Source organism: Salvelinus alpinus, chromosome 6 (genome assembly GCF_045679555.1).
Source record: "Salvelinus alpinus chromosome 6, SLU_Salpinus.1, whole genome shotgun sequence".
NCBI lineage: Eukaryota > Metazoa > Chordata > Actinopteri > Salmoniformes > Salmonidae > Salvelinus > Salvelinus alpinus.
In genome coordinates, this window is record NC_092091.1 from 25,083,555 (window position 1) to 25,098,563 (window position 15,009).

The 15,009-nt window shown below is 43.8% G+C and overlaps 1 protein-coding gene across 10 annotated transcripts in view; it reads right to left on the reverse strand.

Moving 5' to 3' along the window:
• LOC139578438 (leucine-rich repeat-containing protein 7-like) overlaps positions 1 to 15,009 on the reverse strand; it is a 202,779-nt gene that overhangs the window by 44,068 nt on the left and 143,702 nt on the right. For all 10 annotated transcript variants that reach the window (XM_071406012.1, XM_071406018.1, XM_071406009.1 and 7 more), the window contains 4 exons: positions 9,920 to 10,009; positions 7,560 to 7,616; positions 4,496 to 4,559; positions 140 to 214 (listed from right to left, as the gene is read on the reverse strand). In XM_071406012.1, the coding sequence (XP_071262113.1) occupies positions 140 to 214; positions 4,496 to 4,559; positions 7,560 to 7,616; positions 9,920 to 10,009 (286 nt within the window). The remainder of the gene's footprint in view (positions 1 to 139; positions 215 to 4,495; positions 4,560 to 7,559; positions 7,617 to 9,919; positions 10,010 to 15,009) is intronic.

Here is a 15,009-nt window from a genome sequence, read left to right on the forward strand (position 1 = left end):
AAAGGTTGCCCTATGGTGGTGCATCACTAACCCCCATGCACTGACCCACATTAACTAACTAGCGCATCACTGCCCATACACAGACTTCATCAGGGCCAATGACAAATGACACAGACAGATAATGGAGGTGTAGGCCTACCCCAGGTATTGTCTGCAGTGAGTTGTTGTCCATCCACAGCTCCTTTAGGTTATGGATCTGCTCCAGGACTTCAGGCTGAAACACCAAACACACACACATTACGTCTGTGTCTAGAACAACCAGCGCAGGGGGGCTGGACAGTAGAAAATATCCCAGAAACTAGGGCAGAGAGATAAGAAAGCCCAATTTTGTCTAATGGGCAGGCTGGCGAGTGGTATGTAGTTTTAAGTAAAGGAAATGCGGTTTTAACACCAATCAATATAAGAAGTGAATAATCTCATGCCACAATACCAATAGGCATAATTACTAAACAAAGTAGGCATGTCAATGATGGCATTTGCACAATGAGTGGTGCAAAGTCGCTCCTCCAGATGTATTCTAGAATTATCTCACGTTCCGTATTCTATAATGGAAATGGTGTGTTTGAATCTCTGCACGGGCCCCAGAGTGGGGTAATGAACGTATAGAGTACTGTGAGTGATTGTGTTCGATACAGACGTGTGGAGAGACCTAGCCAGACTGTGTGTGACTATCAGGACTAAAGGCTCTACCTGACTATGTGAAATCACTCCATTAGATCAGCCTGGGAGACTAGGTGACAGACCTCACAGTCCTTCATGCTGCCCTAATCAATTCCAATCTCTCTCATGCATTTCTTTTCGCAGCATGGTGTGGCTTTACTCAGTGGCGTAGCACAGTTTACCGGGGCCCCCGCAAGGTTCGAGCAAGGACGGACCTTTTTTTGTCTATAACATCTTTTATGCCATGGGGCGTGGAGAAAAATGTGAAGTTTTATAGCTAATCTCTTGCTATTTTACACATTTTGCCATGACGCTGAGAGAAAATGTTGCTGTTTAAGAGCTAATTTCCTGCGATTATATACATATTGCCATGAGGCTAACAGAAAGATCATCAGCTTAAACCAAATGTACTGTATTGGCCTATGACGTGTTCATATGCTATCTGGGGGGCTGGGGGTATGCTACGCCTGTGATTTTACTGGCAATCGATAAGGACTCCAAATGGTATTCTGGAATATTCTCTATTTTGAGTATTTTTGAGTATTATTTATTCTCACAGTTGTGAGGGTAGCTACAGTACCTTGTGTATTCACTAAAAAGTGGTGATGTTTTATTAAGTTTGGAAAGGGCATGCTCCTAAAAAAACTGGATGTGCTTGTTTCAGTTACATCATTTGTGATAGAAGTTGATAGAATCTCAGGATGGAATCAGGCAAAACCTAACAACAACAAAAACAGGAGGTACACAACCACTTCCTAAAACAATATTGAAATTCCTACAGTATCAACAGAGCCTTTACAATATAGCAATCTAAAATCAAACTGATGCCATGCAAATTCTATTAACTACTGAACCAGAAATTGTTAGCAAACTTCAAACAAAAACTAATTAAGTTTCCTTTCCACCAAGGGTATAAACAAGGTTGACTGGCATTGGGTAATGGAAGAGCTGCTAAAAACTCTCTCTGTAGTTTCTACCTTCCCTCTACCTTCCCAAAACATCACACAAAATCTCCAAATCCCCATTAAACTCATGAAGTGTTGAGTGTAATATGAGTCACTACTCGCAATCTACAGTACAGTAGCGCTGGAGTCAGTACAGTAGCACCACACTGTTTTGCTTGTAAGTTTTAATGAGAAACAAAGAGAGGGGTTTGGTTGGCACCTTGTCCATATCTCCGGTTCACTCCGGATAGAGATGAAACACTTGGTTAGTGCCATGGAGCTTCCTGTGCAGAGGCATGTCTTCTTGTCAATCTTTGAAGCTCCGCGATGTAATTGCTGATGCCATCTACTGCTCTGCTCTCTACACCGGCCCTCTGAGCACCAGCACCCCCCCCCCCCCCGAACCTCTCTACCTTCCCCAGGCAGGGACTAATTAGGAAACTTTCCTCACAGTACTCCCTGAATCACCCTCTATCATCACAGTGACACACACCTCAGCATCTGTTCTTGGCTCAGCTGGACCCACATGTGCTGAGGTCATCACCTCTGATGTTGCACTTCCCTGTAGTTCTGTCAGTGGCAGACATTTTTACATCTGCATCTTCTGCTTTGCATGTGCTTAGCCTAGAGTAAGACAGACAACGTTTTCAGTCTCATTCATATCAATGAGCTGCTTGTGCTGAATGTCTTCTTATGTCAAAAAAAAATCCTGGTCTTATACATGTAAATGTTTGCAGTTTAGTAAAACTGAGTATTAATATACAGCTTCTCAGCTGAAGACTGATTGCTACTAAAATAAGGCATGAGCTTAAATCAGTTGGAGAGAGCTTTCATAGAGCCTCTGGTCCAGTCAGCCTCTTAGAAGCTCTTTTGACTGAAAGCTGTCTCCCTCCACAAAACAATACCAGTAAACCAGGGTGGATAAAGTCCATTCATTATCAGGGCTGAAAAGCACTTACATAGTCTAAGATTCACCAGAAAAACCATCAGCTGAAGAAAATGCATCAGGCATGTTGGCACAAAGTATAGGGTAGACAAGGAAGCAACAACAGCTTAAGGAATGTGAGAAAATGCACTCTATTTTCCCTGGGCTTCAAAATCACCAGGCAATAAAGCTACACTAGAGGGTTCTATCTGAGGGGAATTGAGATGGCAATTGGTAATGTTGCTCACACTATCAGCAAAAATCAACAGGAGTCCTTGAATGGGGATGAGGTAGAGCAGTGGTTCCCAACCAGAGGCACTAGGACCCCAGGGGGTACTGGCCCTATGCACCAGGGGTACTTGAGAAGACTCATGAAACCATAGGCCTACTGGTAAAATGCACATGAGGGGGTACTTCAGGCAGAGCAAAAATCAGTTGGTGGTAGAATAACTGAAAAGGGATGGGAACCACTGAGAGAATGAGATAGGTCATAAGTAGAGGGAGAAATGCTTGTATTTAAGTAGGGCACAGATTGGGAGTTCAGACTATTGTATGAGAAAGAATAGGAAAACATTGGAGTCATTCTGAGCTGAGTATTTGTGCCGGTCTGTCTTTCCCCTTGAGTGAGGAGGCGGCAGGTGCTGCTGTGTGCATGACAGAGGGCTATGTGGAGGCAGCCCGGGCCTCACACTAACAGCACGTTTACAAATGCATAATTAAGGCATCAGTGGGACCTGTGGCACAGAGCATGTCATGCATGGCTTCAGCCAGCAGCTCTCCCCAGGGCTCCCCAGTCCTCAGCCCCAGTCCCAGCAGAGTGTGAGATCTTGTTAACCAGGGATGACTTGGAGACGTTACGTTACACCCTTGAAAAGCCTCCCTCCCTCCCTGAGCATTCTGCATCCTCACACTTCATATCGCCCCCTTCCAGATATCCCATGGATTGTTGGTCAATGATCATGCAGCATTTTGATCAAACCTTGCCCTCACAGTACCTCTCTAGTGTATCATCAATTTCCCATTCTGAGAACCTGGGAATAGTATGACTGTTCGTATCTCCCTCCTCTGTTCTATTACTCTGCTCTAATCTTGAGGGGTATACTACAATGCAGGATCAATGAGTTAGCCAGCTAACTGGCCTAAATATTCTGCAATCATGTTTACATTGTTTCGAAAGATAAGGTTGAAATGGGCATGGTCTCTTTGACTCAACTTCCAAAAACACATATCTAGGTTTAGCTTTCTTAATGAACCAGGAAATCAATAGTCATTTCTGGTTGTTTATCAAAGTTAACTGGCTAACTCATTGATCCTGCTTCCGGACCACTAATCAGTGAGATAAATACACAGAACACGGTCCAGAGAACAGCCAATAGGATGAAAAGGGAGGGTTAAAAGAAAGGTAAACTAGTCAGATCACTAGCTAAAAAAACCACAAATCATGGCTTACTCTTTGGTTTCAGACTCAATGTTTTCTCCAGACTCTGTGGTCATTTACCGCTTACAGACCAGGCGATTGATTTAGACAACCACTAAATTAATGTGACATGGCCAGCATCAAGCACAGTGCAGGCGGATAGGGCTGGATTGTTTGATAAATTCCCTGCCATTGTTTACTCCAGCTCCAACAGCCAATTAAAATGTGCTCGGTGGTGGGTGTCCTGATGTGCCAAGTTGTGCACATTTGAGCTACCCTAGTAAATAATGCATCAAGTGTACACACACACACCAGCCTGCCTGCACACCCACCACCCACCCACAGGCACGCACACACAAATGCCTGCCCACCCAAACACGCACACACACAGCGGGCGGGGGAGCAATGCTGGAGACCTAATGAGGGTGCAGAGCAGATTGAGGGGGGTCCTGCTCTGGCTTGTCCCCCAGGTCTTCTGGGCCATGGTTGCCTGTGTGGTGAAAGCTGCTGTCCATGTGACTGGCGTCTTCAAACAGCCTCTTTTCTTACCAGTTCAGTGAATTCATTGCTTCCCAAGTCTAATCGCTCCAGCTGTGACAGTCTGTGTATTGACCTGCAGCAAACAAGAGGGAAGAGCCTCAGATTTTGGCATAGAAACAAAGTCCCCATTTAGAAAGGCCAATCACCAGCAACACTCCCTCCAAACCAGGCTTCCTGCAACTCTGCCATCCCAGAGGGGTATGGCATGCTAGCCAGACATCCCCACACATTCACATAATATTCACTGCACATTTAAACAGCTCAAATCAAAACAATGCAGTTAGTTAGTTAATGATTAATATAACATGAAACGGCTTTCTCCATTGCACCAGGCAACACCTCAAATTAGACTCGTTCATACATGCAATGTAATGTACACAATGTCAGCCGGGGAGAGCAATGTCAGAATGATTCAATCTAAGATGTTTTGCACTGCATTACTAGCTTATTGGCTTGGTATTGCAGAGGACCTTTGTCTTGAGTGGTGAATAGTGAGCGTCCATTGGTCAAATCACTAAAGCAGATACTGCTGTTTTATGTCATGATATAGAGCAGCTGGCCCACATAGCAATTAGTCAATTCCAATAATGATGTGAGAACAAACAGATCAGAACCCTCATGGCAGAATGTCTCCCCATCCTTCATAACATATCAAAGCCTATGTGTTATCTATACCCTTCCTCTAGGATACACTTCCCCTCCAATGACTCAACGGTAACATGATAAACTCATTAATTGAATGAGGACATTAAACTTATCGTCAAGGGGAAACACGTTTCAGTTGGTTTACACAGATGAACAAACATCCCTTGCTGTGCCACAGCCGAGGTGGAAGAGGAGGAGTTTTACTTCATTCAACTTTGTTTCTCGTGTGGGGGATAAGTTTATTGGTCATGTTTGGATAAAAATAGTTTTCAAATCAGGACAACTGAGGGAGCCAGCATGCACCAACTAATGTGAGCAGTGTGTGTGTCTGTCTCTGCAGCTCAGCACTCTCCACTATGATAAATCGTAACATCATTGGCTGCGCTCCACTGGCTACACTGTACACACACGTTCCAACATGGGGCCTTCTTCACATTTCATTTAGACATCAAATAACAAGGCCTGAGCAACAGGGACTGGCCACAGCACAGCACAGTTCCCCTCTGACACATGCTACCCGTCGCACAGAGAGAGACAGATGGCTTTTGCTTTAGAAGCTGCTATTTACCATGATCTCACACTAATCTGCCCATTAGAATTCCAGCCTGGAATGTTACTCAGGCTATTTGGCCACCGGGAGGTGTATATTTCTATTTGTACTTATTATGGATCCCCATTAGCTGCTGCCAATTAAGGCAGTTATACAATTTTAAAAACATAACACATTCACAACACATGAAGTGTGCCCTCAGGCCACTGCTCTACTACCACATATCTACAACATAAAAGCCATGTGTGTGTATAGCGTGTATGTTATCGTGGTATGCATGTGTCTGTGCTTGTGTCTCTTCACAGTCCCGCTGTTCCATAAGGTGTATTTTTATCTGTTTTTTAAATGTAATTTTACTGCTTGCATGTGTTACTTGATGTGGAATAGAGTTCCATGTAGTCATGGTTGTATGCAGTACTGTGCGCCTCCCATAGTCTTCTTGACTGTGAAGAGACTTCTGGTGCCATGTCTTGTGGGGTATGCATGGGTGTCCGAGCTGTGTGCCAGTAGTTCAAACATGTCAAAACCTCTCAGAAATACAAGTAGTGATGAAGTCAATCTCTCCTCTACTTTGAGCCAGGAGAGATTGACCTGCATATTATTAATGTTACCTCTCTGTGTACATCCAAGGGCCAGCCGTGCTGCCCTGTTCTGAGCCAATTGCAATTTTCCTAAGTCCCTCTTTGTGGCACCTGACCACACAGTCCAGGTGTGACAAAACTAGGGCCTGTAGGACCTGCCTTGTTGATAGTGCTATTAAAAAGGCAGGGATAGACTTCTCCCCATCTTAGCTACTGTTGTATCAATATGTTTCGACCATGACAGTTTACAATCCAGGGTTACTCCAAGCAGTTTAGTCACCTCATCTTACTCAATTTCCACATTATTCATGACAATATTTAGCTGAGGTTTAAGGTTTGTGTGGTGCAGGGGTAATGATAAAAATCGAAGCCTTCCATATGCAGTAGTATCTTGGGCAGGGTTGGATGATTCATAGGGGCTGTATGGGCATGTTGGCTGCTAAAACTGTCAGGGCTTTCATTAACAGACACGTTTCATGGTTACATCAGTGGCTTCTCCATAAGAGAGAGGGGACAGATCTGAGGTGGGTAGGCTGGCTAGAGTGCAATGGGAAGAGGGATATCATTTATTTGAGATGCTTGGGGAAAACACAGACATTGTAATAAAGGACTCTACTAACATTTTTATTTATTTTTTATTTATTTTATTTTACCGTTATTTTACCAGGTAAGTTGACTGAGAACACGTTCTCATTTGCAGCAACGACCTGGGGAATAGTTACAGGGGAGAGGAGGGGGATGAATGAGCCAATTGTAAACTGGGGATTATTAGGTGACCGTGATGGTTGAGGGCCAGATTGGGAATTTAGCCAGGACACCGGGGTTAACACCCCTACTCTTACGATAAGTGCCATGGGATCTTTAATGACCTCAGAGAGTCAGGACACCCGTTTAACGTCCCATCCGAAAGACGGCACCCTACACAGAGCAGTGTCCCCAATCACTGCCCTGGGGCATTGGGATCTTTGTTTAGACCAGAGGAAAGAGTGCCTCCTACTGGCCCTCCAACACCACTTCCAGCAGCACCTGGTCTCCCATCCAGGGACTGACCAGGACCAACCCTGCTGGGGTTGGATAGATAACACTCAAAGAAAGTTCAGCATGATAGTTCTCTCTATTTGCAGGAATCAGTGATATTGGCTGCAAGTTACCCATGAAGTTCAGTGAAAAGTATGTTGGCAAAGAGCAAAGTTTATTTTATTTTGACCTTTCCTTTCAATCCCATGATCAAATACGCCTCTGTAGCTAACACTAGCTGCCCAGGTGAGGTGAGGTCTCTGTGTGCTGAGTCACTCACTTTGGCATCGTTTTCAGGTGGTTCTCTCGCAGTTCCAGGATCCGTAACTTGGAAAGTCTGAAAAGTAGAGGATGTCAAAAACACACGCGTCCACAATACAGAAAACAGATTTTTCCATCTCAGTATTAATACATGTTAATGCTATGCATAGGACAGTAAAACATGACAGTAAAACATAGGACAGTAAAACATGACACCCCAACCTTAAATTCCATTACACTGAGCCCAAGAGTAATACCACTGCTGTTTTGATAAATCCTGACTTTTTCTCCATTCATCATCAATCCAGATAGGAGATGCTGCTAAGTGACAGATCGAAATTGACTGGGGGGGAGGGGTGGTCCAAAATAGGGGAGGGTTGTAAAACAATTTGTTTGCTTTGGGGAGGGTTGTGTATTTTTTGGGAGTGGCATAGGGTAGGGTAGTACGTTTTTTCCCTGGTTTACATTAGCTCCTCTGCTCGTATTTTCCCTATAAACAACGGCTTGACTTACTTTTGATATTACCCTAATAAAGTTTAGAAATGTTTCTTATGGTTTAGTATGGTGTAGCTATTATTAAGCTTTAGCTACTGCAGGCCTATGATATGAAGGTCGTTCTCCCCGGTGCTCCAACTGACTCTGACAGTTGAACTGTTTCAGATCTACCATCTATCTATCAGCGCCTCCATGCTCTGGATACTACGCTGACAGACACAGCAAACCTTCTTGCCACAGCTCGCATTGATGTGCCATCCTGGATGAGCTGCACTACCTGAGCCACTTGTGTGGGTTGTAGACTCCGTCTCATGCTACCACTAGAGTGAAAGCACCGCCAGCATTCAAAAGTGACCAAAACATCAGCCAGGAAGCGAGAAGTGGTCTGTGGTCACCACCTGCAGAACCACTCCTTTATTGGGGGTGTCTTGTTAATTGCCTATAATTTCCACCTTTTGTCTATTCCATTTGCACAACAGCATGTGAAATGTATTGTCAATCAGTGTTGCTTCCTAAGTGGACAGTTTGATTTCACAGAAGTGTGATTGACTTGGAGTTACATTGTGTTGTTTAAGTGTTCCCTTTATTTTTTTGAGCAGTGTATATGCCCTGATGCATTTCGTGCTGATCTCTGACAGCTGAACCGCGGGGTGGACAATTATTGTTTTAGGAAAGTAAATGTGGCTCATTTGGCCAACATCCCTCGTTTATTGATGGCGCTGGCTGCGCTAGGTTGGATCTGAATGTATATCGATGTCCATCAAATTTCTTAAATGTCAGGTAAATTAAAATATTCCCTGTCATGTTATCTGGTGGCAAACTCTGAAATGGCATATTGTTTTTATGAAGATGTTAGAATATTCACATTCAAATCTGTCACCAATTGGAAACCTAGCTATAAACACATTAAAGACTCTGGCAAGAGTCCAGTGTACCTTTGATTATGCCTGCACATCATGGTTCACCAGCAGCCCCAAACATCTAAAGAATAAGCTACCAGCCAAACAAGCTTGTAAGAATTGTACTTAAACTTGCCCCTCATACTCATCTGGAGGTTGAGAATGTTTTCGTCTCTATCTCTGTAATGTGTCTGTATATATTTCATTGTATATGTATTTAGGTAAAAAATAGGGAACACAATGGAAATAAATCCCAGATCAATCAATAATTCAATCCAAACTGTGCAGCAGGCGCTTGGTGAATGGAAAGAGACATCTGTTGCAAAACACCAAAAAGTTGAATGACATTCAGAGATTGTCAAGCAAAGCCTTCGATATTGGGTATCAAAATGTTGAAAATCTGATTTTCCCCCAGCTGATCACTGTCTGCAGACGGCTCTGATCGTAGGCTAATGAAACAGGCAGGGAGAGAGTCTGTGGCGGTCGGCGAACGCTCAACCTTCTGACCCGTAGCCCTGTGTGGCATCGACTGGGCCACAAAAGCAAGCTGAAGTGGCAAAGTCGATATCCACGTTCATAAACACATGGTCGCTACAGTTATTGTTATTTGTGGTCATAAATATTATTTTGAGTTAATTCGATGAAGAGGTAGGGTGTTCAATTAAGGGTCATGTGAAAATATTTATAACTTTGGGGAGGGGGGTGAATTTTTGTTTTAGGACACCTTGAGTTGGACGTCCCCTCGCCCCCAGTACATTTAGATCTGTCCCTAAACCATTGCTTTATTCATGCAAGCCCCAGGCAAGTGACGTTTACAAGGCGTTGTGTGCAGAGAATGAAGAACAGTCTGTTTGAACCCACCCAGGCATACTGGTAACTGAATAAAAGCTCCTATCCAATCCATACACAGAGGGCCTCTCCTTCTGCAACTGAGGGCCCTAGGCCCCACAACACCAGAACATGGGAGGCTATAGGCTGAACTCACCTCCCAAAGTTGGCGGGGAGGTATTCCAGAAAGGCATCGTTTAAGAAGAGCTGTGTCAGGTTGAGGAGCTGGGTGAAGCCCTCTGGGAGCCTACAGTGGAGAGATGGGCAATGAGAGGGACGGAAAGGAAGAGAGAGAAAGAATCCCTGTGCAGATGTCATCACAGTACAGTACCCCTTGGATATAAAAAAATTACACAGCACGGAATAAGTACAAAAAGAAGCTCCTCAAGGACAATCCAGAGATACTATTTGCTGACCGCTACAAAGAGGGGAACGTAAGCAACTTCATTTTCCACACAGACCATCCCCTGGCATGGCACAGTGCTATAAGACCACACTACCCCTATCTCAAGAGAGAGGGTATTGGCCCAGGGTGGAAACTCAGAATACTAGACATTGAGGAAATTGAAACAACCTCTGTCAACATGTATAAGTCTGGGACAGTAATGGTGCAGGGCATGCTCAAGCAGTTCCAGCAGGACTTTTACGGGATCAAAGAGAGAGCACATCAGGAAAAGCTCTCTCTCGGTGACGATTCCCCCATCCTGGGTCTGAGTCTGATCACACCTCTTCAAACTGTCCTGCAGACGAGGATAGTCACCCTCCCAGCACTGAAAACACCCAGGTCCCACAACTGCACTGCTCCTCCATCATTGAAAGGAATGAATTCACAGAGCTGGAGAGAGACATGGAGCTCAGAGATTTAGTCCACACTATCCAGACAGAACAGACCCACAAAACAGACCACCACAACAACAGAGAAACACATGGCACAGCTAACAGCAGTGAAGGAGGAGGGAGAGAAACACATGGCACAGCAGTGAAGGAGGAGAGAGAGGCACACATAACAGCACTGGAGGAGGAGGTGAGAAAGCTGAGGTGTTACAGACACTCCCCCAGAGAAGCCAGCAAAACAACCTACCTCAGACCCGGACCACAACACCACAATGGGACCGACAACATAGGACCCACCAACCCAACAGACCCCACCCCCTCCTAACAGCCCCCGTCAGCTCCACCGATAGCTCTCCTGACAACCCCCACACATCCATTGAGGACACACAAAAGCCAGAAATGGTGCTCCTCATTGACTCAAATGGCAAATACATTCAAGAGAATAAACTTTTTCCCAAACACAAACTGGCTAAACTCTGGTGCCCAAACACTAGGCATGTCCTAGAGCTGTTGTCAGAGGACAGACTAGGGTCCCCCAGCCACATTATAAATCACACGGTCACAAATTACCTGAGGGCCCAGCAGGAAAGGATGGCCACAGCACTCAACGGAGTGATTGAAAAAGCTTCTTCCACTTTCTCCAACGCACAAGTGGCTATCTCCACCCTGCTATCACGAAAAGACATTCACCTTGCCACCATACAGCGGGTGAACGCAAGCATTTCCCGTGACTGTGCCTCAAAACCTAATGTCTACTTGGCCCACCATTCCACCCTGGACTTGAACAACCTTTACCACCAGGTCCACCTTTACAAGGCAGAAATCCCAACTTTTGCCAGGACCCGGAAGGACATCACCCTCAACCGCAGCCCCAGCACCTCACACAGGAGCAGCGAACACCCTGCCCAGACCAGCGAGACACCCTCCCAAACCTGCAAGACCCTCTCCCGAAGGACCTGCACCAAGAGGATCTACACCCAGACCACAACTTCACGAGCCACACCCCAACCAGCTGATACCATCCCAAACAAACCCTGGCCACACCCTATATAGCCCCCCCCAGATCAGACCTATGCCCCTTCTGCCACCCCCCCAACCTGGAATATACAAGGTCTGAGGTCATCTGCCTTTGGCCTAAAGAGCAGGAACCCAGACTTCATCAAAGAAATTGGAAATAGAGACAGTGTCATCCTACAAGAAACATGGTATAGACGAGACGGACCAACTGGTTGCCTTTTAGGTAACAGAGAGCTGATAGTCCCATCCACCAAACTACCAGGTGTTAAACAGGGAAGAGACTGAGGGGGTATGCTTATTTGGTATTTTTCAATTTTATTTATTTAACCTTTATTTAACTAGGCAAGTCAGTTAAGAACAAATTCTTATTTTCAATGAGGGCTTAGGAACAGTGGGTTAACTGCCTTGTTCAGGGGCAGTACAACAGATTTTTACTTTGTCAGCTCGGGGATTTGATCCACCAACGTTTCGGCTACTGGCCCAACCCTCTAACCACTAGGCTACCTGCCGCCCAGAGCAGACCTAACCAAATCTATTTAATTAGTAAAAACAGGAACATTTTACATATGTCTAGAAATTAATAAGGAAATTATCTCAACAGAGCAAAATGTCCTCATGTGTGCTACCTATATCCCCCAATAGAATCCCCATACTTTAACAATGACAGCTTCTCCATCCTAGAGGGGGAGTTCAACCATTTCCAGGCTCAGGGACATGTACTAGTCTGTGGCGACCTAAATGCCAGAACTGGACAATAACCTGACACTCTCAGCACACAGGGGGACAAACACCTACCTGAAGGTGACAGTATTCCCTCACAAATATGCCACCCTAGACACAACTATGACAAAACAACCCCAAAAAATGGGTCACAACTCCTGCAGCTCTATCGCAAGCTGGGTTTGTACATAGTCAATGGTAGGCTTCGAGGAGACTCCTATGGTAGGTACACCTACTGCTCATCCCTTGGCAGTAGTACTGTAGATTACTTTATCACTATTAGCAGTTGATGTTATTCTTCAATAACACAGACCCCAAAGTAAATCAGGGGGAGAAAAATAGGTTTATTCAAATAGAACAAATCATAGTTGTTATGCTGGGAAGTAGACGATCATTCTTCCCTGTCCTCAGTGATTCTCCCCACAGAACTAAGTGACAGGATGTAGTTTTATACCCCCAACCCTAGCCTGTGGTTGACCAATTAGAATTCCTGGCAATAACATTGGGCCAATGGCCAGATAACAAGTATCCTATTTCAGGCTCAATGTATGGACAATTTGAACCAATGAGAACTTGCCACATGTAGCTATGAGTCCCGGACTGACATTCCTCCCATGTCTCTGACACATTAATCATTTAATCCCTATTACAGAAAAACAACTATTTCCACTGATTGTTAATTCCCTCTTGACCTTAAGTCCTCTGCGTTGTGTATTTATCTTAAAATATTATTACATCAGTGACCTCAAATCAGAGTCTCTCAGAGCGTTCATAGTCAGGCCATTAACACCCCTATCAGATCACAGCAAAATCAATCTACTTAAACAGAGCAATACTCAATCATGAGGAGGCATCAAAGTCAAAATAACTGCATATTAAGAAATGCTATAGATGGAAAGAAAGTAGTGTAGAAACCTACCAAAAAACAATTAGGCAACAACAAATTCAATCCCTTTTAGACAACTTCCTGGACAAAACATTTCACTGTAATAGTGAAGGTGTAAACTTGGCAGCATAATGCCTAAACAGTATATTTGACCTTTCAGCTTCCCTATCAAATCTAAAGATTTCAAGCACAAAACCTAAGAAAATCAACAACAATGACAAATGGTTTGATGAAAAATGCAAAAACCTAAGAAAGAAATTGAGAAACCTATCCAACCAAAAACATAGAGACCCAGAAGACTTGAGTCTATGCTTTCACTATGGGGAATCAATAAAACAAAACAGAAATACACAACAGAAAAAGAAGGAACAGCATGTCAGAAATACACTCAATGTAATTGAAGAATCCATAGCATCTAACAACTTCTGGGAAAATTGGAACACACTAAACTAACAACAACACAAAGAGTTATCTATCCAAAACAGAGCTGTGTGGATAAACCACTTCTCCAATCTTTTTGGCACTATAACAAAGAACAAACAGCAAAAACATATACATGATCAATTACAAATCTTAGAATCAGCTACTAAAGACTAACAGAACCCACTGGATTCTCCAATTACACTGAATGAACAACAGGACAAAATACAAACCCTTCCAACCCAAAAAGGCCTGTGATGTTGATGGTATCCTACATGAAATGAGGAAGAAAAAAAAGTTGACTCCAATAACTACCATGAGATATGCGTCAACAACAACCTTGGGAAAATCCACTGCAATATCATTAACAGGAGACTTGTACATTTCCTGTGAAAACAATGTACTGAACAATGTACTGAACAAATGTCAAATTGGATGTTTACCAATTTACCGTATGACAGACCAGGTATTCACCCTGCACACCCTAATTGACAAACAAACTAACCAAAACAAAGGCAAAGTCTTCTCATGCTTTGTTGACTTCAAAAAAAGCTTTTGACTCAATTTTGCATGAGGATCTGCCATACAAATTGATGGAAAGTGGTGTTGGGGGAAAACATATTACATTATCAAATCCAAGTACACATACAACAAGTGTGCAGTTAAAATTGGCAAAAAAACACACACATTTCTTTCCACAGTGCCTTGGGGTGAGACAGGGATGCTGCTTAAGCCCCATCCTCTTCAACACATATATAAACAAATTGGAAAGAGCACAAGAACAGTCTGCAGCACCCAGCCTCAACCTACTAGAATCTGAAGTAAAATGTCTAAGGTCTACTGATGATCTGGTGCTTCTGTCCCCAACCAAGGAGGGCCTACAGCAGAACATAGATGTTCTGCACAGATTCTGTCAGACCTGGGCCCTGACAGTAAATCTCAGTAAGACAAAAAATAACAGTGTTCCAACAAAGGTCCAGTTTCCAGGACCACAAATACAAATTCTTTCAAGACACCGTTGCCTTAGAGCACATAACAAACTATACATACCTCAGCCTAAACATCAGTGCCACAGGTACTAACTTGCACAAAGCTGTGAACGATCTGAGAGACAAGGCAAGAAGGGCCTTCTATGCCATCAAAAGGAACATAAATTTGACATACCAATTAGGATCTGTCAAAAAATACTTGAATCAGTTATAGAACCCATTGCCCTTTATGGTTTTCACAAAATGGGACAAACACCAAATTGAGACTGCATGCAGAATTCTTAAAAAATATCCTTAGAGTACAACGTAAAACAACAAATAATGCTTGCAGAGCATAATTAGGCCGATACCCACTAATTATCAAAATCCAGAAAAGAGACG